At 29.4% G+C, this 13,088-nt stretch overlaps 3 protein-coding genes across 3 annotated transcripts; all 3 read right to left on the bottom strand.

The window, feature by feature from the left end:
- Nucleotides 1–3,140: 3,140 nt before the first annotated feature.
- MKS88_002688 (D-tyrosyl-tRNA(Tyr) deacylase) lies at nt 3,141–3,635 on the bottom strand (the record flags this gene model as incomplete). The annotated part of the gene is made up of 1 exon (XM_067215719.1): nt 3,141–3,635. One exon carries the CDS (start codon nt 3,633–3,635, stop codon nt 3,141–3,143), a length of 495 nt encoding a protein of 164 aa, XP_067073270.1.
- Nucleotides 3,636–5,619: 1,984 nt separating this feature from the next.
- Nucleotides 5,620–8,543, bottom strand: MKS88_002687 (uncharacterized protein; the record flags this gene model as incomplete). Its single annotated transcript, XM_067215718.1, has 2 exons — nt 5,620–5,671; nt 6,001–8,543. The coding sequence occupies 2 exons, from the start codon at nt 8,541–8,543 to the stop codon at nt 5,620–5,622; spliced, it is 2,595 nt and encodes an 864-aa protein (XP_067073269.1).
- A 2,336-nt stretch (nt 8,544–10,879) lies between these two features.
- MKS88_002686 (IWS1-like protein) lies at nt 10,880–12,835 on the bottom strand (the record flags this gene model as incomplete). The annotated part of the gene is made up of 1 exon (XM_067215716.1): nt 10,880–12,835. The coding sequence occupies one exon, from the start codon at nt 12,833–12,835 to the stop codon at nt 10,880–10,882; it is 1,956 nt and encodes a 651-aa protein (XP_067073268.1).
- Between the last annotated feature and the right edge of the window lie 253 nt (nt 12,836–13,088).

Below are 13,088 nucleotides of genomic sequence, written 5' to 3'. Positions count from 1 at the left end.
TTCGTGGAATCCATGCGAATATTTTTTAATGATCAAATAATGCTTATAAGTATAATTAAAATTAATAATAAAAAAAAAAAAAAAAATATATATATATATATATATATATATATATATATAGATGAAATACAAGGATAAAATACTCGTTTCTCATGTGAAATAAATTACTACCGTAAAGAAAGATTTGAATTTACAATTTTTTGTAGAATAAATGTAAACCTCCTTTAATACGGGCATAATACAAAATTGTAAAGAGAGCACCAACTTTATTTAAAAAAAAAAAATAATAATAAATAATAATGGAATAATGAAAAAATAATACAAAAAATAAATTATTAACCCTTCTCTGTTTTTATTTTCTTAAATTATAATGTTACTTACACATACACGTATATATATGTGTGTATATATATATGTATATATCTTATTCGTAAATGTATGAGAACTGTTCCTTTTTCAAGACTTGATATTCGTTGCAATTGCTCCCTTCCCTTCCTGAGCGTAACTGCGTTTTCTCTTCCTTCTTAATTTATTAACTGAAAAAGAAAAATGAACGAACATGTTATATATACAATACATAACCTTTTACATTATGTGAGGAACAGTATGTACAGGTGTTACGAGTAAGCAGGCGATAAGACGACCGGACGATCGGACAAACTGAAGAACCGACGATCCGACGAACCGACGAATCGACGAACTGACGAATTGACGAATTGACGAACTGACAAATTGACGAATTGACGAACCAGTGTGCGTTAGTAACTGCATAATTACGTTTCTATTGTTACTAATTCATTTCAATATGGACAAAAGTAAGTGCACAAAAGTAAAAAGTAGATTATTAAGCATACACTTGTTCAAAGGCAATTATATTTATACTACTGAAGTGCTGCATTGTACATACTTCCAATAAATATTTTGTTCGCCTATTTTTCAAAATTAAAATATTGAAGTAAAAGGTCATGTGTGTAAATGAAGCTGTTCTAAATTGAAGGTAATATTTATATGAACACAATAAAATAAGAAAAGAAAGGTACAGTTCTTTAAAGCTTCTTACCATATTTGATTTTTTTTTTCCTTTCTTCATTTAAATAAAGTTGATAAAACAAAGGCAAATACATGGTTTCTTCTTATTATCAATTTGTCTAATATATATTTTGTGAAGGGGTTAGGGACCATTCGTTTGAGGAAAGTATGCGAGTGTGTCCTCCATTTATTCGTAGATACATAATTACGTTTACATGCACAAGCCTATATACATATGTACATGGCCAAGCTTATACATATACACATGCACATGGCCAAGCTTATACATATACACATGCACATGGCCAAGCTTATACATATACACATGCGCATGTCCAAGCACACGTATATGCACATATATGTATTAATATAAAATTATATATTCGAAAAAAGCACTTACCTCTGTTTGAAGTAACAACTAAAAGGCAATCAATGGTAATGGAAAGATGAAATGATATATAGTTTGAAAAAAAAATATATTTTTTTTTTAATTTTATTTTTAAAAAATGTTATAAAAATATTATATACAACTGTGTGGTGGACGTACGTTTACAACACATCGATAGGATAACTTCTTCCTCCGCTCATCATTGATATATTTCTTTTTCTTTTTTTATTTTTTCATTATTTTATGGTCATACTGCTTTAATGTGCTATCAATAATAATAGCAAGTTGTACATCTTTATCTGTTACATCCTTTGTTGTGTGTGTATATATTTTTATCTTCACTTTCGTATAATTGTTTACGTATTTACAATGATGATTCATCTTTTCATTTTGCTCGCGTATATCATTCATAAACTGCCATGCCTAAGAAAGGATGTAAAATGTAATGATTAAAATAATGAATTTTGAGCATTTCCTGGGGAGGTAGAGGGTGGTAGCGTAATAACAGAACATCAAGGATATGATCGGAAGAATAACATAACGAATGGAGTGAATAATGACGTAACAAACAGTAGATAAAATGATACACACACGGAAGGGGAAAAGGATAATGGTAAAACGTAAAACTGTGCATTCAAATGAGTGGCACAAAATTGAGATGGTAGAAATAATACACTAGAATCTAAATGAGAAAAAAGGGAAAATACGATCCTGACTTGGTCAAGCATAATTCAATTACATGTGTTTGTGCACATTCACGCACAATTACAGTTATACTAACACTTACATATATGTATGTACGCATTTACGCAATGGCACGCTCTCGGTTCTCCCTTTTTTACCTTCGAAAATGAAGGGAAAATGACTTTTCTTTATATATAATTATAACAATTACTTTTTATTTTATAATTCCATAATGGTAATAAAGCATTTATTCTGCTTTTTTCAAACACTGTCATCCTTTCTTATATATTTCAGAAAAAAAAAAAAAAAAAATTTATACTCCTTTTTGCTTTTGAAAAATATTTGCAATTATGTGTACTACTTTTTGTGAAGCCACGACTTGCATAGGGTAGTAAACAGGGGGGAAACACAACCAGTGTATGCGCTGTTACGAACGTATACATACATGCAAACATACGTACGAACATAAGCGTACGCTTTAACGTTTGCCTGAGCGTAACATTACCTTCTTTTCAAGTGCACAATGTTAGTTTTTAATTGTGGGCAAGTAAAATAAAATGAAAATGTAAAATAAAATAGTAAAATAAAATGAAAATGTAAAATAAAATGAAAATGTAAAATAAAATGAAAATGTAAAATAAAATGAAAATGTAAAATAAAATAGTAAAATAAAATGAAAATGTAAAATAAAATAGTGAAATAAAATGAAAATGTAAAATAAAATGGTAAAATAAAATGAAAATGTAAAATAAAATAGTAAAATAAAATGAAAATGTAAAATAAAATAGTAAAATAAAATAATAAAAAATAAATAAATAAACATAATAAAATTTTTTTATATCTGAGTAACTACTTAATTGTTAAGTAATTTTTTACTTCGTAGTGTTTTCCTCTATTAAAAAATTAAAAATGCTAGAAAGAATTAATAACAATATGAATACATGCATACATCCAAACACACGCACTTAGGTATGCAGCACTTGCTTCCTTTGTGGAAACCTAACACACTCTTGTGTAGTCGGTTCATCCCTAAGTGCGACTAGTTTTCCAAATTGACATCATGACTGTCAATTAAAATTGTGACGGGTCCATCATTTGTTATATCAATATTCATATAATGACCAAATTTTCCTGTTTTTATTTTCTCCTTTTTATATTCTTTTATAAATTGTTCAATCATTTTATTATATAAGGTATTAGCTTCATTCGGTTCTTTAGCTAAATGAAAATCAGGTTTATTACCTTTCTTCGTATTAGCAAAAAGAGTAAACTGTGATACAACTAACAATTCATAGTTTAAATCTTTTACAGATTTATCCCATTTTTTATTTTGATTAGACCATAGTCGTAGATTTAAGCATTTACGTATTATGTACAATGCATCATTCCATGTATCATCTTTATGAATACCTATAAAACATACAAGTCCTTCATTGATTTTGCTAAATATTTGCAGCTCATTCTCATGTTGTTGACCTGATTCTTCCTTTACACTTAACACTACCCCTTTTACCCTCTGTATAACTGCTTTCATTGTTTAATCCTCTATATTTATTTTTTGTCCTTCCATTCGTAAAAAATTAGCTGCACGCTCGTGTGTTACTCTTTGAGCGGCAGCCCAAATTGTGCACACGGGAAAACATACATACATACGTACACACGTACGTATGTATATACATATATATATGCCTATATACCTGCCTCGGTTTAGTACAATTTTCTTCTTTTGCTCAACCTATTTTACCCCTATATTTCAGGGCTTGATCAATATTTCACTGTTCAATTTTTACGTAAGAAAAAAAAAAAAAAAATATGTGGCATGTCTTTTCTGCTATTTGGTTTTGTTTTGCTTTGTTCTATTTTGTATTTTTTTTTTTTTTTTTTGAGGGGATAGCAGGGGTCTTCTGCGCATTTATCTGTATATCTTACGTGTTTAGGTTGAAGGTCATATGATTCTTGCAATTCCTTCGTACAGATTGCACGAATATATGCACGTATGTGTGTGTATGTACTGCGTATGTATGTGTGCATGTAATTGTGAACGGGTATACCTACTTTGTATGAGCGTGGATCTTCTCATGTGCGAAGGGCTAACCGTTGGGAAAGCAATTTTGACTAAAGTATGTTAAGGAAAATTTTGAAAAAATGACTATGCTTGTGGGAAAACAAAATATATAAAAAATAAATAAATAAAATGAATAGATAAAAACATAAATAAGTACATATGCATGTACGTACGCATATACACTTATATGAACAAATGAATGTGTGAAACAACGAGCACTAAGTGAATAATGAGAAAAATGTGGAGACTATCTAAATTTATCTGTAGCCTTAACATTTATCTTACCGAATGTAGTTAAAAATTCGAAATGAGATTTATTCTTAAAACAGTCGGGAAATTTTTTTAAAAATAATTTTTCTGTTTTCTTCCCATGAATGGAAAAATTTATACACACAAAAAAAAAAAAAAAAAAAAAAAAAAAAAGGCAAAGAGGGAGTGCATCAAATGTTGAGAAACGAAAGTAGATAAAAAAAGGAAAAAAAATTAAAACAATAAATACGAAAAAATATTAAGAGATAAAATGAAGAGATAATCTGTGAAGGTATAAGATAACGAAATAATCTGTGAAGGTATAAGATAACGAAATAATCTGTGAAGGTATAAGATAACGAAATAATCTGTGAAGGTATAAGATAACGATATAATCTGTGAAGGTATAAGATAACGATATAATCTGTGAAGGTATAAGATAACGATATAATCTGTGAAGGTATAAGATAACGATATAATCTGTGAAGGTATAAGATAACGATATAATCTGTGAAGGTATAAGATAACGATATAATCTGTGAAGGTATAAGATAACGATATAATCTGTGAAGGTATAAGATAACGATATAATCTGTGAAGGTATAAGATAACGATATAATCTGTGAAGGTATAAGATAACGATATAATCTGTGAAGGTATAAGATAACGATATAATCTGTGAAGGTATAAGATAACGATATAATCTGTGAACGAATAAGATGAGGAGAAGAAATATAACTGATCGCACCTCTTCTACTTTAAATAATACTTTATGAACGCTCATATATCATGTGGAGTTCTTCAGTAGGAAGTAACAATACCGTAAAAATTCTATCATTATAGCATCTAGCAATTATGCTTAAGATGGGATATATAACATGAACGTAAGTACCTTACAACACCTGACACCATATATCACCGTAGTATATATATATTTTTTTTCTTATTTTTCGTTTGTCCCTTATCATGTTCATTACTTCTTTAGCTTTTTTTTCCTTGTTGTTTTATTCTCCTATAAAAACAAGATACAATTGGTAGAAGGCGGATATAAGTAATGCGCTCATAAAATTAAGAAAATATGTGAGGAGAAATTTTCACTGTTCACTTTTCAAAAAAAATGAAGGAAAAGTAGATAAAAACAAAGAACAGGAAGGATAAGAGAGAAATAAAATAGATTAGATGAGAAGAGTACAAGGAATATAATTTATCTTCTTTTTGATGTGCCTACGTCTTCCTTCTTTAACATTATACTGGTTCTGTAAAAAGGGTAAAATATGAACATGTAATTAGCGGTATATGGACATTTGAACGGGTATAGCGATAAATGGGCTTATAAATGGGTATAGCGATATATGGGCTTATAAATGGGTATAGAGATATATGGGCTTATAAATGGGTATAGAGATATATGGGCTTATAAATTGGTATAGAGATATATGGGCTTATAAATTGGTATAGAGATATATGGGTGTATTGATGTGGTGTCTAAATATGAACATGCTCATGTGAACGACCCACGTGAGCAGCCCAAGTGAACGCGCTTATGCCGCGCATCTTGTGTTAAGCGCAAAAGAAAGTGCATTACTTTTTTAATCTAATTTTTTTTTGGCTAATATTGTAAATCTGTATATCTCTTAAAAATTGGGGGAAGGGAGAAGGCGTTACGTTTATATTTGCTTTTTTCTGAACCTTCGTATAACGATAAGGGTTGGCTGTATTTTCACATTTATTTAAATATTTGAAATAATAATAATCATCATGTAAATTATAATTTTTAGTAAATTCCTTTTGATCTTCATCTTTAAATATTTTCTTGTTTATCATTCGTTTCTCTGCTTTTTCGTAGTATTCACTTTCATTGAATTCTACTTTTTTTTTTGAAAATTCGCTCTCACCATCCTCTTCGTCTTTTGACATGCTTTCACTGGTATTATTATAATCATTATTATTAGTAGTAGTACACGTAGTAGCAGCAGCATTGTAATTCGTCCTATTTTTTTCCTCCCGAGTGTTACATTCTTTTTTTGGAAGACATACAATACCATTGTTTGCATTTTCAAACGAATTTCCGTTTGTATCCCCTGCGATTCCTTGCGTATCGAGGTTATATTCCTCCATATTATCATTTAGTTTTCCAGTTGTACTTAAGTAATTACTACTCGTAATATTACAAGAGTCATCATAAGCACTAACTGGAAATCCATCCTTTCCTGTGTTAATAATGTTATCAGTTGAATCGTTATTTTGCACACAGTTACTATTAACACCGATAGAACCTATATCACTACCTCCACCACCTACTGTATCATCATCATTTGTATCTTCATCCATATTATAATCACAGTGGTGCAACACCTTTACATCGGCGTGAATATCCTTCACCTTAACATGGTCAGAAATAATTTCATGATTCAAAAAATTCATTTTTTGCTGCTGGATATTACATGATATTTCTTTTACAGGAAAAATAGTTTTTATCGCTTCGGATGAATACGAAATATGAGAACTAAAAGAAGAGTCAGTTTTTCTTGGAGTATGTTCTTCCCCCTCTTCTTTGTTAGAAGCGCTGTCTTCGTGCTCCTTGTTGTAGGTACTACCACAAGTGTTGAATTTCTCGTTATCGTTGTAATGGTTATCACCATCTTTCCCGATACCACCACAGTGGAAACTACTGCTAACGTTACTGATAATGTTCAGGTTGACATCCCTCATCGTTCTGCAGTTCGAAATTGACATATCATCTTTCCGCTCTGTTTTTGCATTCTCGAAATGAGTGTAACCCTTTCCCTCATTATTCATGGATATCATGTTGTGTTCCTCCTTAACCTCCGCGCTAAAAAAATTTGAAGAAAAATTATTAACACAGTCATAATATTTACAAAAGGAATCTCCATCTGAATTGTTTGAATTGGAGATATCATTACTATGAGGATCCTCAAAATCTTCAAAATTGTCATTTCTATTTATTGTTATATTTTGAGTGGAAGGATTATTTCCCATTAACTGAGTTTTATGTACAGAATTAATATAATTCTTATGGTTTGTCCAAAATTCTAAATTTCTTTTTTCATCTCCATTTAACATATAACTAATAGGCATTTTTTCCTTAAGTTCGTTGTCATATTTTTTTTCATTATGAAAACTAAAATGGTCTAAATTTGCATGAATGGGTTTAATATTCCCATTACACATATTAGAAGCAGAACAGGGATACTCTGCTACATCTTCGTTGTTATTAGAAATAGTGTGTTCTTCTACAGAAAGAGATTTTTCTTGTGTAATCATACACATTTTTTTCTCATCATTCTGTTGGTACTTAGTAAATTGAGGACAATCTTTTTGGAAAAACGTTTTAGACATAACTTGTTGTTCTTCTCCTTGTTCGTCTCTAGTATTTACATGTTCATTTTTAACTTCATTCCTGCCTATCTCGTTGGGCTCACAACTGTATAGCAAGGGATGCTTATCGTAGTTGTTACTTCTTATGAAGTCTACCACACCTCTGCTAATATCGCCTTTACCATATTGCAGCTTATGAATATATGACACAACGAACTCCATCGGAGGTATAAAAAAAAAGGAAGAGTCATTCAAACTAGTGTTGCTATGTTGTTCATGTTTCTCATTCATACAGCTGTCTATATGAAAAGTTGTTTCACTTTCTTTCGATTTGTTAAACATCATTTTTATATTGTTATAAGTCTTATGACATATGTTAGCACATATTTCCATAATAAGATCCTCAGTGTCCAAAAAGTCGAACTCTTTTAAATTGTAATCTTTATTATTTTCAATGAATGAAGTTACATCATTATATATATAACTCAAAAATAGCATGTACTCTTCATCCTCATTATGGATAATATCGACATTATTTGTATTATCCTCCTTTTTTTTTGCAATTTCAATATTCTCACTTATCTTTTTTTTCTCATTGTTACTATAATTATTTCTTCCTTTAAATATGTTCATAAATATGTCTTTTTTTAGTATATTTTGGTATATATAATCTTTTAGTGCTTGGTCTTTTCTCTTTTTTGTTACGTCGTTTTTTCCCTCACATTTGGCATTGTTCTTCCCATCAGATATTGTATGATTCTTACCTTCACTTTTTACTTCATTTTTCATTTTTTCTTATGTATATTCCTTTTTTTTTTTTTTTTTTTTTTTTTTTTTTTTTATTCCTTCCTCCCCTTTTCATTCATATGTCCTTGCGTGTGCAGGTAAAATTTACTTTTATGGACAAATTTGAAAAGTCCGTTAAATGGAACTTGACACTTAAGCTTAGTGGGAAGTTTAACTTCGTTCGTGGAGTTTGCATTCGTTAACGCGTTGCCTATCTTGTTAGTGCGTTGCTTAGCTTGTTAATACGCTGTATATCTTGTTAATGCAAGTTTCATTTATTACGACAATCGTCCACTTAATGCAATTTTTTACTTGTTACTTCTCTTGTAAGTACTCCAAATGAGTAACAAATATTATGAACAAACCTTACACATGCAAATACATGCGGATATAGAAGTATTCATCCTCACTTTTTATTTTATTTTGTACTCCCATAAATACGTTTCTATAAAATTATTATTATACATAAAAAAAAATAAATTATACGAATAAACAAATTATGCAAAAAGGAAATTCACTAAAATGTACACGTATAAAAGAAAAATTATGATCCTTTCGTATTGTTGGAAGGAGAAAGAGGGTTCCATTGCATACACATGGATGTACTTATATTCAAATGAACGTAAATATATGCGCATGCAAAAATACATGCACATAAAAATATATGTACAAACACAAACATATACGCGCGCACATAAATATATATATATATATATATTACGAATGATCGATCCTTTGGATGGTATAGCCTATTTCGATCATCAAATTTTTACGCTTTTGTTCTTGCCGATTATATGAAAAAAAAAAAAAAAATTAATTTTTAAATAATTTTTCAAGGGAAACCCTTTCAACTTGCACCAACGGAATATCATAAAAAAAATAAAATAAAATAATTGCTTCAAAGACAAATTAACAATGTGGAAACTCATTGTACAAAGTACAGGCTGTTAACCGTGGTAATAGCTTTTTATATTTGTGTAGTGGTAAAGTCGATTAACTTTTTATATATGTATATATGTGTATGTGTGTACGTATGTATATTTATATGCATTTATTTTTTTTCCCCTGATAATTCACAGATGCACAATAATGCACATGGGATGCTTCCCTCTGTACATGCTGAACCTGTCTATATTTTTCCGTTCCTTGTTTAAAATTTGCAAGGGGAGATGCCGCTTGGACGTTGTTTAAAATTTGGCACAGTGGAGCTACGCATACGTATGTATGTATATATGCGTGCGTGTGTATATGTATATGCATATGCGTGTATATGGGTCATCTGTTTTTCCTCTTCCCCCCTTCCAACCTGATTCACTTTGTCAACAGTTTGAGAACCCCCAAATGCTAAATTATGTTGTGTATTTTTAACCTCAAAAAATATTTTTCCCAAGACAATTTCGAAAAATGCGACAAAAATGGTCAGAAATTATCAGAAATGCGAATTAATAGACGTTTATGAAAAAAAAGGTACTTTTAATTTTAATTTTAAATTTAAATTTTATTTTAATTTAAAAATAAATGGAACAAATAAAAGTTATGTTGCGCATTAGTAGTGTAACTGTACTAATACATATTCAATCAGATAGTAGCGTTGCCTTAATTATACCAGCACACTCACACACACACAAAAAAAAAAAAAAAGAAAAGGGATGTGGAAATGGAAAAAGAAAAGAATACATTAACACATAAAAAAAATTTATAACACCTCTGCGCGATGCAATTCCGCCTAAAGCAATTTCATTATGTTTCCATACATTTTTTTTTTTTTCAAAATAAAATTTATTGAGTATTATATAGGTAAATTCACTTAAACTCACTACACAGATTGATTATCAATAAATGTATACAATGAAATATCATAAGGTACATTTGATTGCTATAATAAAATATAGCAAAAATATGGTAAAATAAGAAACTCATCGCATGCTTTAATTGTTTTTCCCCCTGCAACATACAAATGGTCCAGTCACCTTCTCTTGCTGTAACATTTTGAATGGTTAAAGGAAGTATTATGTAATTTAAAAAAAAAAAAAAAAAAAATTACAAAAAAAAAATAAAGAAAATAAAAAAAAATTAAAAAAAATTACAAAAAAAATGTTAACGGTTAAAAAAAATAAAAGATAAAAAAAATATTAACAGTTAAAAACAATTTTTTTTTTTTAAATATATGCTTACCTCGTAACGAACAGCTGTTTACTTGCTCAAAATTCAGGTTGTGCACACCTGTACGCATACTCATGCATTTCACTGTACAAACGTGGAGTATACAAAGCAAAGAACGCGATGTTGTGTCAATCTGTGTTTTTGATCTTCAATAAGTACTAGTAACTATAAACAAATTATGGAGCTATGGCAACCCCCTTTCCTTCAATAGAAACCTTTTGTGATTTCCTAGATCTCTTCAACAATTTCATATTATCAATAAGCCTTTTAATTTTACTTTTTGGAATTATTTTCTTACTAGAATTAGGTACAGATGATGGTACATTAATTAGAAAAGAACATTCACTATTATAAGGTACAGTAGCATGCCGCTTGAACTCATTTTGCTCTTCTTCTTTTTCTATAGATATAGAATCAGGTATTAAAGTTTTTGCCTTTTCCAGTACTTTTTTATGATACTCTGGATTTTCTACTATTCGTTTTTGTCTTTCTTTTAAGAATTGTTTATAATTCGTATTAATACCTATAATAGGTCCCATCCAATTTTGCAAAATATTTCTTATTAACTTTTTGTTTTCATCTGTTTCATCCTTATGTGTATGTAAGTATGTCATAATTTTTCCTAGTTGACTTCCTCTTAACGATTTAATAGTTATAGGTAATTGTTGTATTACTCTCAACAAATTTGTTCGTATTGTAAAATTAGGTAATGTGTTTTTAGATAATGGCATTAACCATAAAGCTAAAACATGATATATATTTAATTTCATAAAAAATGGTTTCCATTTCGGTTTTGTTAATATTTTACATACTTGGTCAATAATCTGCAATTTAGCAGTTGCTGGTTTTTTTTCTTTCATATTTTTTATGTCTTGTTCATGCATTAATATCATTTGATTCAACACATTCTCACAATATTGAAGACCGTCATCTTCTGATATTTTTTGAACCCTCTTTCTTTTTAATTTTAAATTTTCTAATATTTCATCAAAATGTGTTTTTTTTTTCTTTTCTGTTTTATTTGAATATACCATATCATTTTCGTATTCTCCCTCCCCTTCCTCGTCTTCCTCATCCTCATCCTCATCGTCCAGTCCCAGCCCACTATATTCATTTTTAGCAGAAGACTCTTTTTTTTTAATTCTACTATTTAAGCTACTGTAATTATCATTATCATTTACATCATCATTCATGGTATCTTCATCTTCATTATCATTGTGATCATCCTCTTCCGATAGCTCTCCTTCCTCAGCCACACTATCTATAAATTTACTCCTTTTTAATCCCTTCAATTTTTTCTTATTCTTTTTTCTTCTTTCCATTTCTTTCTTTCCATCCTTACGGCCAAGTGCATCTTCTTCATTCTGCTCACTGTCACTTATATCATCTCTTTTTTTTTTGACTCGTAATTTTTGCCTTTTTTTTTTTTTTTTTTCTTCCTCCATCCCGCTTAGATCGTCCTTACCTAAATCGCTATCGTTATTCTTATCGTTATTCTTATCGTTATTCTTATCGTTATTCTTATCGTTATTCTTATCGTTATCCTTATCGTTATTCTTATCGTTATTTTTATAGTTATCCTTATCGTTATTCTTATCGTTATTCTTATTCTTAATCTTATCCTTACTGTTATCGTCATCTACTTCCCCCTCATCAATATCATCTCCTCTATCCTTACTCTTGTTGTTATCCCCTTCTTCCTTATCTTTATTGTCATTAGAATTATTCTGATCACTGAATATGTTGTCATCAATCGTGAATTCGTTTTCCACTACATTCTTACTTTTGTCCTTTTGTTGGTTACTCTTTTTATTTAAATCATCCTTCTCTTTTGATTTGTCTTCACTGTGGATTGGATCATCATCATCGTTACTACTATCAGCATAACCATCATTTTTTACTACTTTATCATGATCCTCCTTGTCTTCTTTTTCTTCGGTTTCCACCTTTTCTTGTTTCCTCAAATCAGCATCCTCTTTCGTTTTTCTCTTTTTTGTTGCCCCAATTTTTTTTGTAGTTTTCATTCTATGTTTATCATTTTCTTCAACATTCCCTTCTAAGTAATTATCGTCATTTAACAAGCCCAAGTTATTCACTAACTCAGCTTTATTATTATTTAAGCTTGCTTCCATTTCTTATGTATATTAACGTCTGTTTTTATTTTATTTTAACCTATTATATATAATTATATATTATTCGAAATTACTTCGTGTGATATTACTTTATTCGATGTTATTTTTTTTTTATTTTTTTTTTTTTTTGTATATTAGCTAAAATCTTTTTCTTTCTTTTTTTCTTTTTTTCTTTTTTTTTCCGTTGAGTATAATTTACTTCATCATTATTACTACTGTTACTACAAATATTACTGCTACTATTACTACAACT

This window comes from Plasmodium brasilianum, chromosome 9 (assembly GCF_023973825.1).
Source record: "Plasmodium brasilianum strain Bolivian I chromosome 9, whole genome shotgun sequence".
Classification (NCBI taxonomy): Eukaryota; Apicomplexa; class Aconoidasida; order Haemosporida; family Plasmodiidae; genus Plasmodium; species Plasmodium brasilianum.
Note: the sequence above shows the minus strand (reverse complement) of the source record. Positions and strands in the feature narration are given on the sequence as shown.